Source organism: Alosa sapidissima, chromosome 15 (assembly GCF_018492685.1).
Source record: "Alosa sapidissima isolate fAloSap1 chromosome 15, fAloSap1.pri, whole genome shotgun sequence".
Taxonomy (NCBI): domain Eukaryota; kingdom Metazoa; phylum Chordata; class Actinopteri; order Clupeiformes; family Clupeidae; genus Alosa; species Alosa sapidissima.
In genome coordinates this window covers 14,222,582-14,243,025 of record NC_055971.1, presented here as the reverse complement: position 1 = coordinate 14,243,025, position 20,444 = coordinate 14,222,582, and the positions used below count along the sequence as shown (strand labels likewise).

At 40.6% G+C, this 20,444-nt stretch overlaps 1 protein-coding gene and 1 long non-coding RNA gene across 2 annotated transcripts in view; one reads left to right on the top strand and one right to left on the bottom strand.

Moving 5' to 3' along the window:
- The window catches only part of rcbtb2 (regulator of chromosome condensation (RCC1) and BTB (POZ) domain containing protein 2), a 34,291-nt gene extending 16,702 nt beyond the window's left edge, over positions 1-17,589 (bottom strand). Inside the window, exons 1-5 of the mRNA XM_042062864.1 lie at positions 17,180-17,589; positions 16,228-16,362; positions 15,474-15,624; positions 10,653-10,819; positions 6,024-6,182 (exon numbers count right to left, since the gene is read on the bottom strand). Of these exons, the coding sequence (XP_041918798.1) occupies positions 6,024-6,182; positions 10,653-10,819; positions 15,474-15,624; positions 16,228-16,353 (603 nt within the window). The 5' untranslated portion in view covers positions 16,354-16,362; positions 17,180-17,589. The remainder of the gene's footprint in view (positions 1-6,023; positions 6,183-10,652; positions 10,820-15,473; positions 15,625-16,227; positions 16,363-17,179) is intronic.
- LOC121683297 lies at positions 860-19,072 on the top strand. The gene is made up of 3 exons (XR_006022734.1): positions 860-870; positions 7,061-7,062; positions 18,940-19,072. It is a non-coding gene; the product is annotated as an uncharacterized LOC121683297 (long non-coding RNA).
- Positions 19,073-20,444: the final 1,372 nt, after the last annotated feature.

The following is a 20,444-nucleotide window of genomic DNA, read 5'->3' as shown; positions in this document are numbered from 1 at the left end:
CACCACCAACAACCAAAACTGCTCATTGTCAACATGTTAATTAAATGTAATGTCTCATTGTGAATCAAATTAAAATGTTCTCCTCTTTGCAAACATAGGCATAGGCATATGGTGATTCATTTAATAATGTTGCAAAGATACTGCATCAATCCGTATGTTTCATTAGGCTACTAGGCTATTTGTTTTGCCTTACTCTTTATTCACCTAGGCCTTTTTATTCAGTTCAGTTTATTCATCATCTTCCGTCCTTCGCACTACTTGTGTAGCGCATGCATTTCCCAGACCTGTAACCTTTCACTCATCATCGTAAGGATTCCCGCGTTACAATCATCAGCCAATCAAGGTGGTCACTTCAGTCAAGCTCGTGCATGAGTAATGACGTCATCCATAGCAACAAAGACTCACTCTTAGTTTAGGAGTTGTCATTTTTCCTTACTAAGAGTAGGTCTGAAAGGCTTTGTGAATAACTTTTAAGAGAAAACTCCTAGCTAAAATCTTTTAGTGCAATTTAGGAGTACTCCTAGTGGTAAGATAAAAGGATTTGTGAATACGGCCCCTGTACTGTATAGTTTGTATAGTGTTTGTTAAAATTGCACACATTAATTCACTGTTCTTGTTTCAGTTATGTTTTTAACACAAATATTTGTAAATGTTTGTATAGTGTTGTATGGTGTTTGTTAAAATTGCACATTGCAACTGTTATTTTGCTAAATTATGTTATGAATAATTTTATAAACAATTGTTAAATGTAGTACAGAGTCTGTAGTATTTCTCACAAACCCCCCCCCCCCCCCCACCCGCCGCTGTCCTCGTCAGACCAGAATGAATGTTTTTCATTTACTCAAGCAGTGACATGTAGTTTAACTAGATGTACCGCATAGCGGTACAAAATATGACCGCCGCTCAGTCCTGGACATCCGTTCCGCGAAAATAAATCACACTTCAATTTGTCTCCATATTTTACTTCATCCCCCACTCTTGAAACTTTTGTGTATGCTTGTTTGGCATGACTGAGTGTGTGTGTGCGACTGCACAGAAAGTAGCCTACTGGTGCTGAAAAGGTGAATAGATTGTAGAATAGCCAAAGAAGATGTAGCATTGTTATAAAACCTTTAAAATCTCTAAACAATCACAAGTAGGGCAGTTCATCACAGTTCATCCATTGCAACTGGATTGATGAAAGGTCACTTACACCTGTAGGCTACATTGTATTTGGGAAAAGCAAAAGGTATCAGCATAATGTTATTTATTTATTTATTTTTTATGTATTTATAAACAAAAACATCTCTGTCAGTTCCATGCCGTTTTCAACAGCTATCAAAAACAAAGGTCATTTTTGGATGGATGGATGTTTCTTCTTCTACATAAGATTTTAGTCATCTTTAGTTCATGTAATACTTTATTGTCAATGCACAAATTAAGTAACAGTAGTCTGAAACGAAATGCTGTTTTACATCTAACCAGTGGTGCAAATAACTGACATGTCCAAATGGGCCTTGATGAAATGCGTCGCTAAACTGTTCATACACATTTTAACGGGCCAAAGTTGAAGAGCTATTGTCCGTTATTGTTTGTGCAAATATAGGCTGATTCATGTTCCCTTGCATTGTGTAACTGAGGTCCATGGCTAGTCTGGCTTTCATCAGACCAAGCTCAATCTTTTAAGAAATCAAAAAATAAATAGCGGGCAGATCAGGCTGGGTTCACCCAGCCTAGTCCATAGGCACCTGATATTGTTTAATTTTCCGATTGAGATATACACGCTCTGGCTATTCTAAATGCAAAAATGCATCAGGGAGTTATGACAAAACGGTAACTAACAAACTAGATCCTAATAGAAAGCTGTTAGCTTCCCTAAGCTACAGGTAGGATTATAAGGTAGGCCTATTTACAACATAAATTGTCAATAGGCTATGCTGGCGACACAAATAAAATCTCCTTTGGAAACCAATGGCTTACGCCTTACAGTATCAAGCGGACTTAAACTGCCATATCGTGGCGAATGTTGTAACATTCACGCAGCTCCATGAGTCAAGGAAAGCGCGAATGAAGTAGCCACTTCTAAATGGGACCCACTACACAGTAGCTTAAGGTGTGTTGCTAAAGCAGCCATAATGAAATGAAGGTGTCATTGTTTGGATACTTCACACACACGTGCTTTTTAATTTCACAGACTACAACTGCCAAGCTGGAATCAAAGCACATCGATTCCCCTCTCACACCCTGCACGCACTTAAAACAAAATAAACAGGCGTCTCAGTCTCACGCATGTATAGGCAAAACTGTATCAGACAGATGTAACGTTGGTAAATCTTCCATTGCACAGAATGATTTTGTAGCACGTGCAATAAATAACAGTCGAAAGATACAAACAGTGCTGCTATCAAATTGCTTGGTATAACCGCATTTATAGTTTTCTACAAATGCAATCAATCAAATGGGCCTCCATCACTCAACCAACGCTAACAGTAACATTACCTAGGTCCTTACTGATATTACAAGATTAACGTACCTGCAGTAAAAACCAAGCATGTCCGATAAACATCCTCAGATTTATTTCGGCTTCAAGAAGAAATGGGAATTACACTTCATGTGAACATTGTCCTATCCTTATTAGATGTTCGCTGCGGTAAATTACAGTCCTTGTAGGAAGCGTCCATTGTTTTTCCAACCCACTTTTAACTTCCAACAAAATTACGTCTCACTGCAACGATGCGCCATCTAGTGGACAAACGACTACTTATCGCCAATACTGAAAATGCAGCCATGATGATGATGATGAATATTTATTTTGGCTTTCTTTTAATCCTACGGAATTTGTAATTATGTATCGGCCGTTCTAATACCGATAGTATGTGGGTGCCTGTGTGTGTGCATGTGTATATGTGCGCACCGCCATTTACAGGCCAATGAGTGTACAGTCACTAAATGTACACATAACCTAATTTTTTAGACCCCCCCATGGATGAAATTCTACGAAACTTGGCATACCCCCAGAGAATGCCAGGTCAATCATACACATACAATTTGGTGCAGTTCTGAACATCTTAGGGGCGATTAAAGCAGAATAATATTGCATTTTCATTTTTTACCGGGGGGATGGGGACGAAATGAATTTTTTGCGTAAAAGTCTAGTGGGGCTACATACCCCGGTGGTTCGGTGTCCCGGGTATCAATGACCAAAAATTCAGGAAGTAGATGACGGGAAAAATTCTTGAATTGTGTGCGTGTACAAGTTTATGTTTATGTGTGTGGGTGTGTGGGTGTGTGTGTGTATGTGCGTGCTTGTGTGTTTGCCTGCGTATGTGTGTTTGTGCATGTGCATGCATGCGTACATATGTCTACTGTGTGAGTATGTGTCATACGTATGATTACTGTAAATGTATGTGTATGCGTGTGTATCTGTTTATGCACATGTGTGCACATGGAATGGGTTAACATGACCCCTGGAGGCAAACATACGGAAAAAATTGGTCATCCTAGGCCCTACAGTTCTCAAGATATTCACAGAGAACTGTGTCTGCCCTACCCTCCTTTCGGGGGGTCCAGTCCAGCAGGGGGGCTACAGATCAAAACGAAAAATGACGGTTCCATGCTATCCATGTGGGGGTACATGCCCACCAAGTTTTGTGTACCCCGGTCTTTCAGTGTCCCGGGAATCCTTGTTGGTGTACGTCACTAAATGTACACATAAATTATTTTATTGTAAGGCCCCCAATGAACGAAAGTACACAAAACTTGGCATGCATTCGGAGGGTGTCATAATGATCCTACACTTTTAATTTCGTGCAGTTTTGACCTTGTCAGCCAGAGATATTGTGATGAAAACACCTAATTTTTTGCTTTTTAATTTTTAACTAGGTGGCGCTATACATGAAATAAGTGGTAATGGGATGGGTTAACATGCCCCCTTAAGACCAACATACATAAAAAAGGTGGACCTCCTAGGCCCTACGGTTCTCGAGATATTCACAGAAAACTGTCTCCGGCCACCTACAGGCCAGTTGGTGTATAGTAACAAATTAATTTATTGTGTGGCCCCCCATGAACGGAATTCCACAAAACTTGGCGTAAATACAGAGGGTGTCATAATGATCCTACACTTCCAATTTCGTGCAGTTTTGCCTATGTTAGGTCACAGATACCTTCAATTACAACACCTCATTTTTACTTTTTTGTGTTTAACTAGGTGGCGCTATACATGAAATGAGTGGTTATGGAATGGGTTGACATGGCCCCTTGAGATCAACATACAAAAAAATATGGTCCTCCTAAACCCTACGGTTTTCGAGATATTCACAGAAAACTGTGTCTGCCCTACCCTCCTTTCGGGGGGTCCAGTCCAGCAGGGGGGCTACAGATCAAAACGAAAAACGATGGTTCCATGCTATCCATGTGGGGTTACATGCCCACCAAGTTTCGTGTACCCCGGTCTTTCAGTGTCCCGGGAATCATTGACGGAAATTTGGGCATGCGAAAAATAAAAAAAAGGAAAAAAATAAATAAAAATCTGACTAAACCTATATGACCGCCGCTTCGCTGCGCGGCGGTCATAATAATGCATAGGGAAACGTGACAAAAGTCAGACAGAAGATGGGCCTGTCTTTAGTAGCCTATTCCTAAATCCTGTCCTTCTCTAACCATGTTAAACATGGTGTGATTAGCACAGGGATTAAAGTAAAAAAAAATCCTGAGCCTAAACTTTTTTTTTATGTACGTGGGTGGTGGGTCATCCTGTGGCAGCCCCAAACCATAGGAATGCAGGACATCTTTTAATTCTAGCATAAGTGCTGAGGCATTGGCTATATTCATTTTCCTGCTCGCCAGGCGTTTTTACTGTATTCTCATCTCTCATCAAAAAAACGAACGAGGACATTGAGGACTTTGTCCATGTTCGTGTTGGTGGCTTCATTGACATTTAAGGAAAACATGCAGTTTTTTAGCTTTTTCGAAATATGTCTTTTAAACTCTGGTGTTATGCCGTGTGTGTTCAAATAGCTGGCATGCTGATTAGATATTGACAGTTTAGTCCAGGGGTGTCCAAACTTTTGGACTTAAGGGCCACATTGGGTTTTGAAAATTGGCCGGCGGGACACACAACAGAAAATAATGTGTGTTTAATGCGTGTATATATATTTTTAAGTATATATATATATATATATATATATATATATATATATATATATATATATATATATATATATATATATTATATCATTTAAATGACAAAGTAATTTTGTTGTAGAAAATTAATTTCTTAAGAAATGTTCATTTGATGTTGTTTAATTCATTTATAAATGGTGCACTGCCACTTTAAGACTCTTTTGCCAGCTCCACTCAATAGCCTATGGCTAGTGCTGTGCCTATGGCTCGTGCCCTCTCACAGTTTATAAGTGGTCAGTAGTGGGAACTACTGTTGCCAATCGCGATTTCCTTTTAAATTTCCTCTTAAAAGTTTCTTATTTAAAAAGTAGATATCAATTATCAACAATGACAAGCCAGCTGGAACCTGCCGCGCTCTCTCCCTCTCCTGCATGCACGCTCAAATGCGTTCCCAATTAAATTGAGTAGCATAACGTAGTTAGATCTGCTGCAAAGGATATACTATGTATCTTGATGTAACAAGTTGTTTTGACATTGACACTGCAATCGCTCTCTAAGAAGAGTGTAAAGCAGTTTGCAGTAGCCTAAAGTTACTCACAACGTCGTCTATGGCTAGATAAAAATAGCGAGCGGCCTATGATAACCTAATTAAATGCTCGGCAGGCCCGGATTAAAGTGTGTGGTGGGGGCGGATCTATGATAGCTAATAAATGCTCGGCGGGCCTAGAGGAAACCCTGGGTGTAGTTCAGACATTCTTCCTACTTAGGCTTAGAATGCTGAAGGCATCAAATTCTCAGCCTATATCAGCTTTTACACAGTACCGGAGACTCTTCTTCTCTTACACCTCTCAGAGTTGAGCTCTTACCCCCCTGAGTTCAAATCTCTGTTACGGCCATGTATCTGTGAGGCACTGGCTTACCTCCCCGTTATCCAGCACAGCCATGGAGCAGAGCTGTCCGCAGGCGATGTTCACCACAACCTTGTTCTGCAAGCAGCTGCTGACCCGTCTCGGTGTAGGCTGATTGGCCGTGGACCCGGAACCCACCTGTCCAGAGTTGTTGTAGCCCCAAGCGTACACCTGGACACGGACAATGGGTTTATAATGAGCCGGGGAAGGATAAGCAGGTGTCTAAATGTAAAGGCCTTGTGTACATTGTATATGGAAAACCAGCCTATTCTCCATGTCGAAACCACTGACACACAGGGTAAACAGAATGTTTATCTTTCCAGCATAATTGACCTTTCGCTAAGTCCCGCCCCCCTTAGTTACTGTTGCTAAGTCCGACAGCTCAGACCGGAGTTGACTAGAACTTCAAGAGGCTCTTTTACAGAGCCACGGACCTGATTTCATTTGGAATCCGTTGAACAACTCCAGTATGCCATGGAGACGCATGTATAAAAATTAATATCTTGGTTTGTTGGGTGACAAACTTAGACGGGGGGCGAGGGGAATTCACTGATATTACTAGCTAGCTGTGCTAGATCTTGCATGCATATTACAAGGGCAAGGGAACATGGTACTGCAAACAAACTGAAACATACTCTACATTGCAGAGCGACTTCAACTTTATTAATTTATGGTGAATAAATGTTACACTACTGTGCACAGCACCATGCTTTTCTGACGAGGCAATGCTAGAACGTTACCAGCGGTTAGCTAACTATGTTGTCTACGAGTCTCCTCTAAGTGACAATCATATCATACACAATGCTGGCAGTGCTGAGAACAATAAACAACCTTGTTTATCTTACTTACATTGAGTTACAGTTTTTCTCAGTCGCTTTATTGCTTTTCTCACATCACTATTAACATTTGCACAGCAGTGCATTTCTCAAAACAATTAGTGCAAACTGCAAAACCTAGTGGATAACCTGCAAAAGCACGTCAAAATGGATAGTCCATTCCTCAAAAGCAAGTATTTATGTCAATGAAACTGCCAGTGTCATCAAAATGAGAAGTCTTCACACCATCGTTTATGAACAAGATAGTCAAATGGCTTTGTCATGTTTTCATTATGACAGTTTATTCTCTCAGTGTTTTCCAATGCAAAAAAAGAGGTCAGAACTCGGTGACACTACCTGAACATGCTCAAGACAGTACTAATACACTACTTGTACAGCCATTTGAAAACTACAGTAAAGTTACACATTGCTGTAGTTAGGGGAGTAAGTGAGTACAAGACACTGAATATGTACATTTCACAGTTTTACTGTATATGCTCTTAGCAATTCTACAGCATTGTGACAGAATTTGATAACTAGTTCACCAATTTTGTATGTAATGACTCAAGCAATGAAATAAAGACTATTCGTTTAATTGGGAACGACTATTCAGCAGCCATAGTATAGTTTATTTTGACTGACATGACAAAGCAACTGATACATGTTCAAAAGCATTTGCAATTTGTTCACAGGAAGGAGAAATTGCTACTATGATGTGCACAAATGACTTGTTGTGGAGGTTGAACTAATAGTTATGAAAATGTTCATTCTGATCTGAGAAAAGCACCAAAGCGACTGAGAAAAACTGTTTGGCTTAATCAATAGATGTAGTGGAGCACCGTTTCATTGTGGTTTGCTAAGGAGTAACCCCTTGCTTAAAATAGGGGAGAGCTGGGAGGAGAGAATTTAATCTAATTTAACATAATTACAAAAAAGCATAATCAAGATTGAAAGCCATTATTCTGTGTATCGGTGTTGCGTTAATCCCACACATGTCGTTTGGCCGCCCTTTTTCCATTTACATCACTATACATCACTATACAATCCCATAAAACCGGAAAAAAATCACGACTCCCATGCATTTCTATAGAGCCGTAAGGTGAAGCTGTCGGACTTTGTCTACATGTGCGGAGCTGCTGGACTGCCATTGGCTCATCCGCGTTTGATGGGCGGGGCTTGCGATAGGTCACAGGGCTCCAGACAAACTTTTTGCACTGGTTGCACTGGTGCGCCTAACTTTTTTTTCTTAGGTGCACCAGCACAAAAGTTAGGTGCACCCAAATTTTCAACCACATCACATTTAACACCGCAGCAGGTTCACCTTTTTTCCTTAATTACTGTCCTATATAGGTTGTCCTATGACTTATGATTTACAATTCTACAAGAAAAGTAACTTAATGAAGTGTTGGTGCTTTAAGTGCTTTACTGAGCTGAAATTTAAACTTAAAACATCTCAAGATGAACTAAATAAAAATAACTGAGTAAATTAACTGAGTATCTTAAGGGCTTCAAACTGCACATCTCATGGCTCAATGTCTTACATACTATCCTTCATGATCTTTAGGCCTTGGCTAAACCAGCTCGCCATGCTAGCGTCTTCCATATAAATATATTTGAGCACAAAACAAAGAGATGTTCCAAGTAGTCTGGGGGATTTGTATGTGATTTTACAATGATGATTGCAACTAGATGTACCGCAGAGCGGTACAAAATATGACCGCCGCCCAGTCCAGCACATTTTTTCCACAAAAATAAATCACGCTGAAAGGCCTATATGATTCTAACTGTCTCACTAAATTGCATTATCCACACTCAATTCTCACTGGTGTCTGCTAGACAACAAGTACCAAAACATTATTAGTTCATAGATTTCACATGTAAAATTCATTTTATACAACCCCACCCCCATCTTGCCTGTTCATAATTCTGAGAAATTCTTGAATTGTGTGCATGTGTGCGTGTACACATTTATGTTTATGTGTGTGGGTGTGCGTGCTTGTGTGTTTGCCTGCGTATGTGTGTTTGTGCATGTGCATGCATGCGTACATATGTCTACTGTGTGAGTATGTGTCATACGTATGATTACTGTGAATGTATGTGTGTGCGTGTGTATCTGTTTATGCACATGTGTGCACATGAAATGGGTTAACATGACCCCTGGAGGCAAACATACGGAAAAAATTGGTCATCCTAGGCCCTACGGTTCTCAAGATATTCACAGAAAACTGTGTCTGCCCTACCCTCCTTTCGGGGGGGCTACAGATCAAAACGAAAAACGATGGTTCCATGCTATCCATGTGGGGTTACATGCCCACCAAGTTTCGTGTACCCCGGTCTTTCAGTGTCCCGGGAATCCTTGTTGGTGTACGGTCACTAAATGTACACATAAATTATTTTATTGTAAGGCCCCCCATGAACGAAAGTTCACAAAACTTGGCATGCATTCGGAGGGTGTCATAATGATCCTACACTTTCAATTTCGTGCAGTTTTGACCATGTCAGCCAGAGATATTGTGATGAAAACACCTAATTTTTTGCTTTTTAATTTTTAACTAGGTGGCGCTATACATGAAATAAGGGGTAATGGGATGGGTTGACATGCCCCCTTAAGACCAACATACAAAAAAAAGGTGGACCTCCTAGGCCCTACGGTTCTCGAGATATTTACAGAAAACTGTCTCCGGCCACCTACCGGCCAGTTGGTGTATAGTAACATAAATTAATTTATTGTGTGGCCCCCCATGAACAGAATTCCACGAAACTTGGAGTGCATTCAGAGGGTGTCATAATGATCCTACACTTCCAATTTTGTGCAGTTTTGACTATGTTAGGTCACAGATACCTGCGATTACAACACCTCGTTTTTACTTTTTTGTGTTTAACTAGGTGGCGCTATACATGAAATGGTTATGGAATGGGTTGACATGGCCCCTTGAGATCAACATACAAAAAAAAAAGGTCCTCCTAAACCTTACGGTTTTCGAGATATTCACAGAAAACTGTGTCTGCCCTACCCTCCTTTCGGGGGGTCCAATTCAGCGGGGGGGCTACAGATCAAAACGAAAAACGATGGTTCCATGCTATCCATATGGGGTTACATGCCCACCAAGTTTCGTCTACCCCGGTCTTTCAGTATCCCGGGAATCCTTGACGGAAATTTGGACATGCGGAAAAAAAAAAAAAAAAAAAAAATCTGACTAAACCTATATGACCGCCGCTTCGCTGCGTGGCGGTCATAATAATCATTTGACAGTCCCACAATGCAATTTACTTTTTAATTTTAGTATTTTTACATTTTCAATAAGAACATCACTATGGTTAATGCAGTAACGAAATGGTAGGCCTATTATTATAGGCTATTGCAATGACTTGCCATGCTCGATCTAAATGTGTCCATTCAATTCACTGTACACAATGACCACAGTTATACATGCAGGGAATATTCGGGCTTTAAATGTTGCAGCGATATTCGGTTTGCGCCAAATACCGGATTGAATTGATTGATGCCATCAGAATGAGTTTACACAACTCGCGAGAGCAAAACGAATATTGCTGTTGAAAAACGGGTTACTCCCTGCATGTAACTGCGGTCAATGATGCACTCTTTTTTCGGCGATATCTGTATCTCTGTCGTTCGCGAAGGCCTTGTACGCATTGTTCGCAATTTTAAGACGTCTTTTCATCTGCAATGACTCCTATAAATTTGGCGCAAGTGGCATTCCTGTACTTTCTGGAAGTGATACATTCACATGTTGTACTTATTTAATGAAGGAAATCCTTCACTATGAGAACAGACCTTTCCTGCTGGGTGCTAAAGAGCTTGTACCTCTCCATCTGTGGTGAGTGCGATGGTGTGGTGGGAGCCACAGGCCACCTCGGTCACTGTCTTGTTGAGTAGGTTGGTAGAGACAAGAGCCGGAGTCAGGCCGTGGTTGGTTGTGCCGTTGCCCAGCTGGCTGTAGCCGTTGTGACCCCAGGCGTACACCTCACCATCTGAAGGAGAAAGAGGAGTCAATGGTTGTGAAAAACAAAATAAATATCCACATTTTGAAGCAAGCTTAACAGGGTTTCCACTCTAAGTCAAATGCAAAATTCCATGACTTATCCCTGACAAAAAAAAACTGAATTTACATGACAATATAATGAATGATACAATTTATGGTACTTTTTTAGAGTGGGAGATGAATAAATGGGCATTGATTAAACCAAGGTGGGCTACTCAAGCAAGCAGTAAATCTAATAACCAGATATAGCCTACACCAGTTCTGACTGGAAATATTTGCAAGTAAATTTTAAACTGCTACAACAAACTTCCCTGATATTCCAGGACTTTGCCACAAAAATAATAAAATTCCCTGACTTTCCATGTCTGGAATATACTTTCCAAAATTCCATAACTTTGCCCCCAAAATTATGAAATTCCTTGACTTTCCATGCCTGGAATAAACTTTTCAAAATGCATGATATTCCAGAAATTCGATGACCAGTGGGAACCCTGGATGATTTAGTTCGATTTATAATCCCATATCAGAAATCGACAGGCATATATTAAAAAGACCAGAATATCCCACACTAGGATGCCATCAATTGGGGGATAATGGCCACTAAGGTGTCCTTATATATGGAATTAATGGACAATAAAAAGGCCAAAAACTCCACCATTCCGTATATTGGGACACCTTGAAGGCAGTCATTCAACTTATCCCTGGTTGCCACTCATGAATATAGTCAACAGTCATGCATTTATAACACACAAGGAAACGTGTCCAGTTTGTTGTAATTTCTTTGGTTACTGACAGTGATAACAGTGGGGTGTTAGCTTGGTTATTGTTGATTCCATTGTTGCAAAGCCGGCTTCCTAGTTCAACCATCGTTTACCTTGTTGTTACCATTCAAAAGCGCATTTATATTTTTTTTACCAAATGTACTTCATAGGTGTCTCAATACAGAATTTATACCCCCTACCACCTAGTGTTAATTTTGTCACCTATTTTTATTTATTTAGTCTTAGCCTTGTGTCAAATGTGCTTATTCATTTGTCATATTTAGTCATTCACATATCATCTTTATTAGTCAAGTTTTAGTCGATTAAAAGTTGTCATTTAAGTCTAGTCTTAGTCAAGTTTTATTCAATACATTTCAATCTTTTTTTAACCCTCCTGTTGTATTTGTGGTCAAATGTGACCGATTGACAATTCTTTTCTCTTAAAAAAAATTGAGTGTTTTATTTAACTTTAGAACACCCATGTGTATTTCCGGTCAAAAATGACCGTCATTAAAAATGAATGGGTGAGAAAATGGTCAGTGTTTAAAATTGAGTCCAGGCACATACATATTGATCAGATGGTCTGTATATGTGCTTCTGTACATTAAAACACACACACACATATCAGATGATATGGTTAAATATTTCCCAATTCCATTATAGGTGCTAAGATAACAGGAGGAATAACACTGGAACCTTTCCCCAATAGAATCTTTCCCTTTCTGACTTGCATGAGCTCAGGTCAGTGAGGCCTGCAGGCCATAAATAGCACAAAAAAAAGTACAACTGGTTATATTCAATAGAACAAAAGTTGATACAAAGGTCTATCACATTAGATGATGTGTGTGTTACTATGGATTTATAACAAGTTATAATCCAGTGGTCATTTTTGACTGGGAACACAAAACTAGTAAACATAAAACGAACACAAATTATTTATGATTACCATTTCAGTCAAATAGTGTTTCACATCTCAAATTTTGGTTAAATGTCATAATTACCTGACAAAATACCCTTGTTGAATGATTTCAATGCATCTTAGCTAGAAGTGTCTGGTTTGCTGATTTAAGAGACACATTCACAAGTTACAGATACTTTATATCCTCATATTCTGTAAAGTCTGCTGATTATTTTGATGTACAGTTTGCCATGTGTTGAGTAGTTTGTGAGATATTTCACCGTGAGTAATGTGTATGTATAGCCAGTGCAGAATGTAAATATGATTAAATTTCACGTAAGTTCAACGTTAATTTTCTCACAAACCGTTTATCACACCACTTAGCCGCTAATATCATTGAAAAGCTTAGGTTCCAAATCAACAAAAAAGCAGGGATGTGAATTTGGCCGTTGGCAGGAGGTATGAGTTAAAAATAGTCAAGCATGCTAGGAATCCAGTGCGCTGTTGATTGATCTTACCCTGAAATGTCAAGAAATGATACAGTGCCCAATGTTTTTTCTGACAAAACTATACAGAAGGTCAACAGTGCTTTGGATTCTGAAAGTGTTGTGAATCAGCCTCATTTCTGTAAATGTACATACTGCGTACTGTGATTTTTGTACCCATGTGTACCCTGTGTGTGTCTTTGGTCTGTATGCAAGCATGCTTTGTTTATCCTTGAATTCAATGAAAGCCTTTCTTTTGCCTGTCTATAGAATTTTGCCTATCACCAAGTGTGAAATGTTAATGTTTGTAGAACAGCTTGTGTCCAGGCCTCTGAGGAACTTCCCAGGAAAGGGGGTAGTTTTAATTAAAAGACAATAGAAGCTGACCAGACCTGATGAAGGCCTAATCCTCATCCTCCATTTCTATTGCATATTCAAACTGGGTTGGACCTAGTGGTCACTCCTTCTTTTGTTTGTAACATAAAGTTAGTACACTGTTTCAGAGAAGTCAGAGAATACTGAGAATCTGGTGTAATCCATGATGGGGTGAAACAAACACGTACTTCTCTCCCTTGAGGGCCACTGGCCCCTCATTGAAAAGAATAAAGCCTGGATCCTGATCTTGCATCGTCCTGATTGAGTCTTAAGAGAAATATGGTAGTAAAAATATACTATCAATTCTCAGAACCCTTGACCAGCCTGATATGGCCCATTTCCACTAAAGACCTAGGACAATCCCCAGAGCATGTCCCATGATGCGTCTTCTGTTAAAGTCATATACCAGTCTTAACGAGCACATGAGAATTGTATACAACCTTTTGCTTTGAGCAGAACGCTGACTATTCACAAACTGTTTGGCGTTAATTGTATGAGCAACAGTGGTGCGTGGGCTGATCCAAATTGAGTGGGTGCTCTCGGACACCTGTGGTCACAAGTCAGAAAAAAATATTTTGCAGGCGGGTCAGTTAAAATAAATGTAAAATAAAAAATTTAAATATCATGAGAAGGCTCAATGAACATTTAATTAATAATTATTTTTCAAACACATCATTGGTTAAATGACTTCAATCGCATGAACTTGCCACATTAGGCTACCTGTGTGACAGGAGGATGGAGATGGAAACCATAGCGTTCAACCCTTCCGTTTCTTCCAGGTTTCTCGCATATTTGAACCTTTTCCCCTCTGTCTTCCCGTTTTAATATTTTCCCGTAACATATCCTGTATTTAATAGTCTCTAGGCTACTCTCATAACACCTACCACCAGACCGGTCAGTCTCTGTACTATTTTGGTTTTGAATTTCTAATTGGAGTAAGTGTTTATGACAACAAATGTCATGATACATTTTATGATATTTGATCGCTGTTTTGGTATGAAGCATATTTCACGTAATAAATGTGCACTCTAGAAAGTGAAAGTAACCGAGGTCCACAATGCGCTCCGTGTCTGTAGCTGTCTGTGTACGTCCGCAATCGATTACGCCCTTCAAATGGAGAACTAATTCCTGACAGTTCCTGATCGCTAAACTTTCGTTTTCCTTTCTTGTCAGTTAGCAGTTGATGTAGAAACACCTGACATAATTTGTGACAAGTCCCGCTGCGAGACACAGAGAGAGAGAGAGAGGGGGAGAGAAAGAGAGCACCTGCAAAGTAGATCTGTGCGCGCATGTGTCTCTGCATGGGGTTCCGTTCGATTCAAGTCAGAAGTTGGTCCATCCAGTCCCGCATTCATGCTGCTCCATTATTAGATTAGCGTTACCAGAAAGGGCTGTAAAATGTGTGCGGGAATTTCTCGCATAATGATGGTTAGAGTTGTGGGACTTGAATAAATCCTGCACTATACCCGCAATCCCGCACTGAAATTTAGGCCCTGTAAATGTTGGTGAACATGCAGGAATTTAGTGACTGTTTTTATTTTTCCTGTTATTCTCGGGATCTACTGGGAAAGTCCCAAAGATCTACAGGTTGATCACGATCGACGGGTTGGCGACCCTTGCTCTACAGCAGGGATTCCAAAACTGTGGTACGTGTACCACCGGTGGTACGCGAGCTTCCACTAGGGGGTACGTGAGATGAATATGTTCTCTTTGTTCTTTGTGTTTCATAATGTTGTTCTCCACACTGTTAGTGTGAGCTCATAGACTAGTTGCACATTGTGATTTTGTTATTTGTTATCATGTAGGACGGCTAATTAAATATGATGCCTGGAATGCATCAATAAAATGCGTTACGTTTTTATGTGTCAGATGGTGGTGGTACACAAGCTGAGTCTGGTGGTGGTGGTGGTATTCGGGTCTGCTGGTAGGTGGTGCTACTCGGGGGGGGGGGGGGGGGGGGAGTTTGGGAACCGCTGCTCATACGGTGTTGCATACTGTGTGTGTAGCAGACCAAACCACCATCAACCATGGAAGATGAAGATACCTCACAGTGGGCCACTGACCCTGGTGTTGGGGACAATCAAGTCTTATGCAACATTTGGGTAAGTCAACATCATCACTCACCTGCTGTAGCAATTACCACGTGTGGGCCTGTGCCATAACTGAGAGACACAATTTTCTTCCCGCACAAGACATCTATCCTCCGGGCCTCAATGGTGCTTTGCACGTCCCCAAGACCCAGGCAGCCACTGCAGTTGGTGCCGAGGGCAAACACCTGTACAAGAAAAAGGGCATCCCATTTCAACAGGGGGGGGGGGGGGGGGGGGTTGGACTAGTAGGAAAAAATGAGCAAGGATTTGGCATTCAGTCATAATTAAAACTGCTGATGAAAAGGGACAGAGCCACATTTCCTCAGAATGTGTGCACTACGGCAAATGCTGCGTCAGTGGTTTGAGCAGAAAGGGAGAGGGAGCAAGATGTTGAATGTGGTATTTGTATTTTGCAATGTACAATAACTAAGGGCTTTAAGACTAGTTATTAGTCAACTATTGAAAACTGTTATGCCCCAGCACAAACAACAAGGCAAAGAGGGTAAAGGCTGTGGCGTAGACATTAACTAAAGCTCTCCAGTGGATCAAAACAAGGCTTGCAGTAGCATTATAAACCTAAATATAGCTTCACTCTATCTGCTTAGCGTATATCTGGAACTATCTGTCACTTGCTGCCTGACAGAGCCGCTGAGGCTGGACATTAACACTAGCAGGCAGTGTCTTGACTCCTGCGCATACGTTAATATCACATCTCGGGCGACTTCGTTTTCTATCCATGTTTACTAGACTACACTGACTTCAGTCGCGGTTGTCTGCTGGCAGCTTACCTCATCGTTGACAGTGACATAAAGGGCCTCGTTAGCCGCACTACCAAAGACACACGCCTGGCGAATGAGCCGTAGTTCTTCGGGAGGCAAGAGTGCAAACACCGGCCACTTCCCCACGTCCAGCATACTAACCAGCTGTAAACAAATGCAATAAAGATATTTAATACCCAGTGAATTGTAATTGTCCATTAAAATCAGTCAGAATTAAGCAGGATAATGATTCCAAACCTGTCCGGCTGAGCTAGCGGTAGCTAAGATAGATAGCTGAACGACTTATTTCAAACAACGTTAACTGTTAACGTTAATGATATTGCTGATGGCTTCCCCACAAGGGGAATTGCAATAGGTGAGATCAGAGTTGGCTAGCTTCTTATCCACCTGGCTCTGTCTGAATTGGTTTTGTGTTTGTTAATAGTGGTGTCAGTAACGTTAACGTTACTTAGCAAGCTACCAACATCTTCATCATTAACAGTTAACGTTAGTTAATGCTAAAGTGCAATGTGACAAATATCTTGGCCGAGGCTAACACCTGCTAAAATCAGATATGCAAGCATAACGTTATACATTTTCTCTACAAAATTCACTCTTAAGGTTAACGTTAACCAGAAAAACTAGATACTAAAGGATAAAGTCAACGTAACATAACTCAACGAGTTGTATCGATACTAACGTCAGTTAACATTATGATCAACTTGATTAGAGCTGGGCGTAGATTTGAACTGCCTTAAGTTTAATAACTTCAGTTATTTTAAACTAAACGTAAGGTTATCCTTCGCCATCCATCGTATGATAGCTAGCCAGATGGCTGTAACGTTACCAACGCTAGTGCTAGTCTTGGGTTTAACGTTGGCTAACATTAACGTAAGCACGAGTTTTCCTAAATGATGCAGTTGAATTGTGTTTGCTATTGCTCTTGCGTGAAAGGACATCTAAAACGAATAGCAAAACTCACCCGTGTTAAAAATTAGAGCTGTTGTCTTTCATCATCCAGTCTTTTCGCCGGCGATTCCTTTGACTTTGCAACATTTTACTTTCCACAGATAACTTCACTGTCCTGACATGGTAACGTGAAGTTAGCCAGCTAAACAGCTAGCTTCTAGCGCTAAAGTAGTAGCTAGCCTAACCAGAGTAAGTTGTGACAGATAATGTTTGCTACTAGCAAAGATCCTTGATTACTAGCGGGTAGCACTACTGTGGTGAGGCAAAATTACCTTACACTACAGTTATTTTACAAACGACAGGCGAATCTCTCGATCAGCTCCACGGTTCGAGACTGAAACTGAATTAAGTTATCAATGATACAATGTTTGTGTACGACTTCGCCCCGGTAGTGCTAGTGGTGGAAAAAAAATGTTTACTTCACTGTCGCGCGCATGCCCACAACGGTTAAAGCATTGGCCTAGTGTTCATTCAACCTACAGGTCTATCCAAAGTCTTCCTAGGAGTCCTCATAATAAAGTATCTGCGCTAACTGAAATGTAACAAATAACCTAATGATGCATTTACGCAACTAGGGCAGATGCTGTTGAGGATGTACTTACTCACTAGTTAGTAAAACAAGGGACAGGGCTAAAAAACTTTTGGACCTCAGTTGGCAACGTATTAAAACCAGACCTTTTTCTGTAAAGAAAATCATTGTATGGCCTCCTGAAAACTTCTGATAACTATTGTCTATCAGCACAGTTTAATGCTCCATTCACTACAGTGTAAACTCCACCAGGCAAAGCAGAAATGTTATGTAGACATGATACAGAAATGCTACCATCGTACCCCGTCTTGGGTGTGAGCTCATTTAAAATTGATTAATGTTAAGTGGAAAAAGGTCCTGTGGTTAGACCAATCAAAATTTGAAATTCTTTTTGGAAATTATGGAATCCTCTTCGCTAAAGAGAGGGACTATTCAATTATCCAACGTATCCAACTTGTTATTCGCTCAGTTCAAAACCCAGCATTGTGGAGGTGCATTAGTGCCTATGCATGTGGATTTGAGCAACAGACAATGTCTTTTCAGGTAAGACCTCTAATATTTCAGCAAAACAATGGCAAAATGCACATATTTAAACTGCATTCCTCCATAGAGGAAAAGACCTGGTGCTAAAATGGCCTGTCTGCAGTTCAGACCTGTGGGTGCATCATGGAATAAAAAATACGATTAAGAAGTCCCCAGACTGTTGAGCAGCTGAAATCTTCATATTGGGCAGGAATGGGACCACATTTTATTCTCAAAACTAGCCACTGGTCTTCTCAGTTCCTAAACATTTACAGAATGTTGTTAAACTAGATGTACCGCAAAGCGGTACACAATATTACCACTGCTCGGTCCTGCACATTCTCTCTGCAAAAATTAATCACACTTGTCAATTTGTCTACATCTCCTACTCCATCCCCTACTCTTGCAACTTTTGTATATGTAAATGAGTGTGTGCATTTGCTTTTGTATATGTGTGCTTCTCTGTGTGAGTGTTTTTCTTGTGAGTGTGTGTGTGTGTCTGCTTGCCTCCATGTGTGTGTGTGTTCGCTTGTGAGTGGGTGTGTGGGGGTAATGGGGTGTGTGTTTGCGTGTGGGTATGTACGTACATGCGTTCGTGTACATGTTTGTGTTTATGTGTGTGTATGCGTGCGTGTGGTTGTGTGTATGCCTGTGTGTGTGTGTGTGTGTGTGAGTCTGTGCGTGTGTGCCTGTGTGTGTGTGCATGTCCATGCATGCATCAGATAGATAGATAGATAGATAGATAGATAGATAGATAGATACTTTATTAATCCTCAAGGAGAAATTCAAGGTCCCATTAGCTTAAAGACATCACACACAACATACACTTACAACATAAACAGCATGATAAAATAACAAATCTAATATTCAGTATGCATGGTAAGGTGCTCTATGAGATTGTGTGTCATTGTCGTACTGCAAATAACTCCAACAGTGCAAGGATAGAGACCAGCATTAAATATGGACAATATAAGAGAATAATGTAGACATAGTATAAAAACTATAGCAGTGCAAGGATAGGTTTGAAGTAATAGGGTTACAGCCATTGATCAAGTATTAAGTATTAAGTAGGCCTCATGGGCGGATTATGAAATTTCGGGCCCCTGGGCCCAGATGTATTAAGGGCCCCCCACTTATTGTCGTATATGTGGGAGGGGGGGGGGGGGGGTCCTCCCCCAGACAATTTTTAATTTGTTTGATGTGATTTCCTGTATTCTGGTGCATTTTGGGGATGGCCAATACTAAATTCAATCAGATTCATAGCCTACATCCTGATTTGTTGATATTGAGGCAATGATTCCATGCAAAGGCTTGGGCTTCAGGGCCCCCTGACCCCTTGGGCCCCTGGGCCTGGTAGGCCCGTGCAGTAATCCATCCCTGGTAGGCCTCAGTCCAGGCTGGGGGAAGAAGGGAAGGGTTGTGCATATGGGCTAATAGCCAGAAAACAGTGTAAACCAGTGTTTCCCAAACTTTTTTTCTGGGGACCCACTTTTTAAAAATGACAGACCATCGCGACCCATTTTACTTCAAATCTACCCTGCAACCACCAATATTGTTTTAGGCCACAGGTTCTCCAACTTTTCTACGCCTTCCCCAACCATGCTTTGAACACAGTTGTGCTGCATTTTGAGCACCATCAGCGTGAAAAGTTGGAAATGACTACTGAAAAGAAGTTTTAATGCGCGTCCGAGAGTTTGGGGAAATTAAAATGTTGTAGGCTACGTTGCAAATGGGTCCATAACACTGTGGACGTCAATTCCGATGTAAATAGCAAATAACTCAAGTCGTTATATTGTATTGTTGTATATTATATTGTATACAGTAGTCGTTATATCAGAACAAGAGGCTTGAATAATGCGCCTTTACTTGGGAGTTAGAAAGGTAGAAAACGAGAGGAATAGTGTTCAAAATGTCCATTTAAATTGTAGCCTAATATAATGCACTGTTGTGCATTTTAAATCAGAAATAAGAATGAGAGGAGGTTGCTATTAACTGTAAAGATTGCATCTACAATCGAAACGATCTACATACAGTACAAATTGAATGGCCTTATGTCCGGTCTATGGATGTCTGCTTTAGTTGACAGCACGGCCACTAGATTTTAATCGGTAAAGTTGAGGAGCTGGTAGAGTCTTCTAGGATGCAGTTGGCTTTCCTTAATGTTGCCTTCTCGTGCAATGATGTCAGAGACTGAAGAGGGTGGCCAATGATTTTAGAACATGTGTTC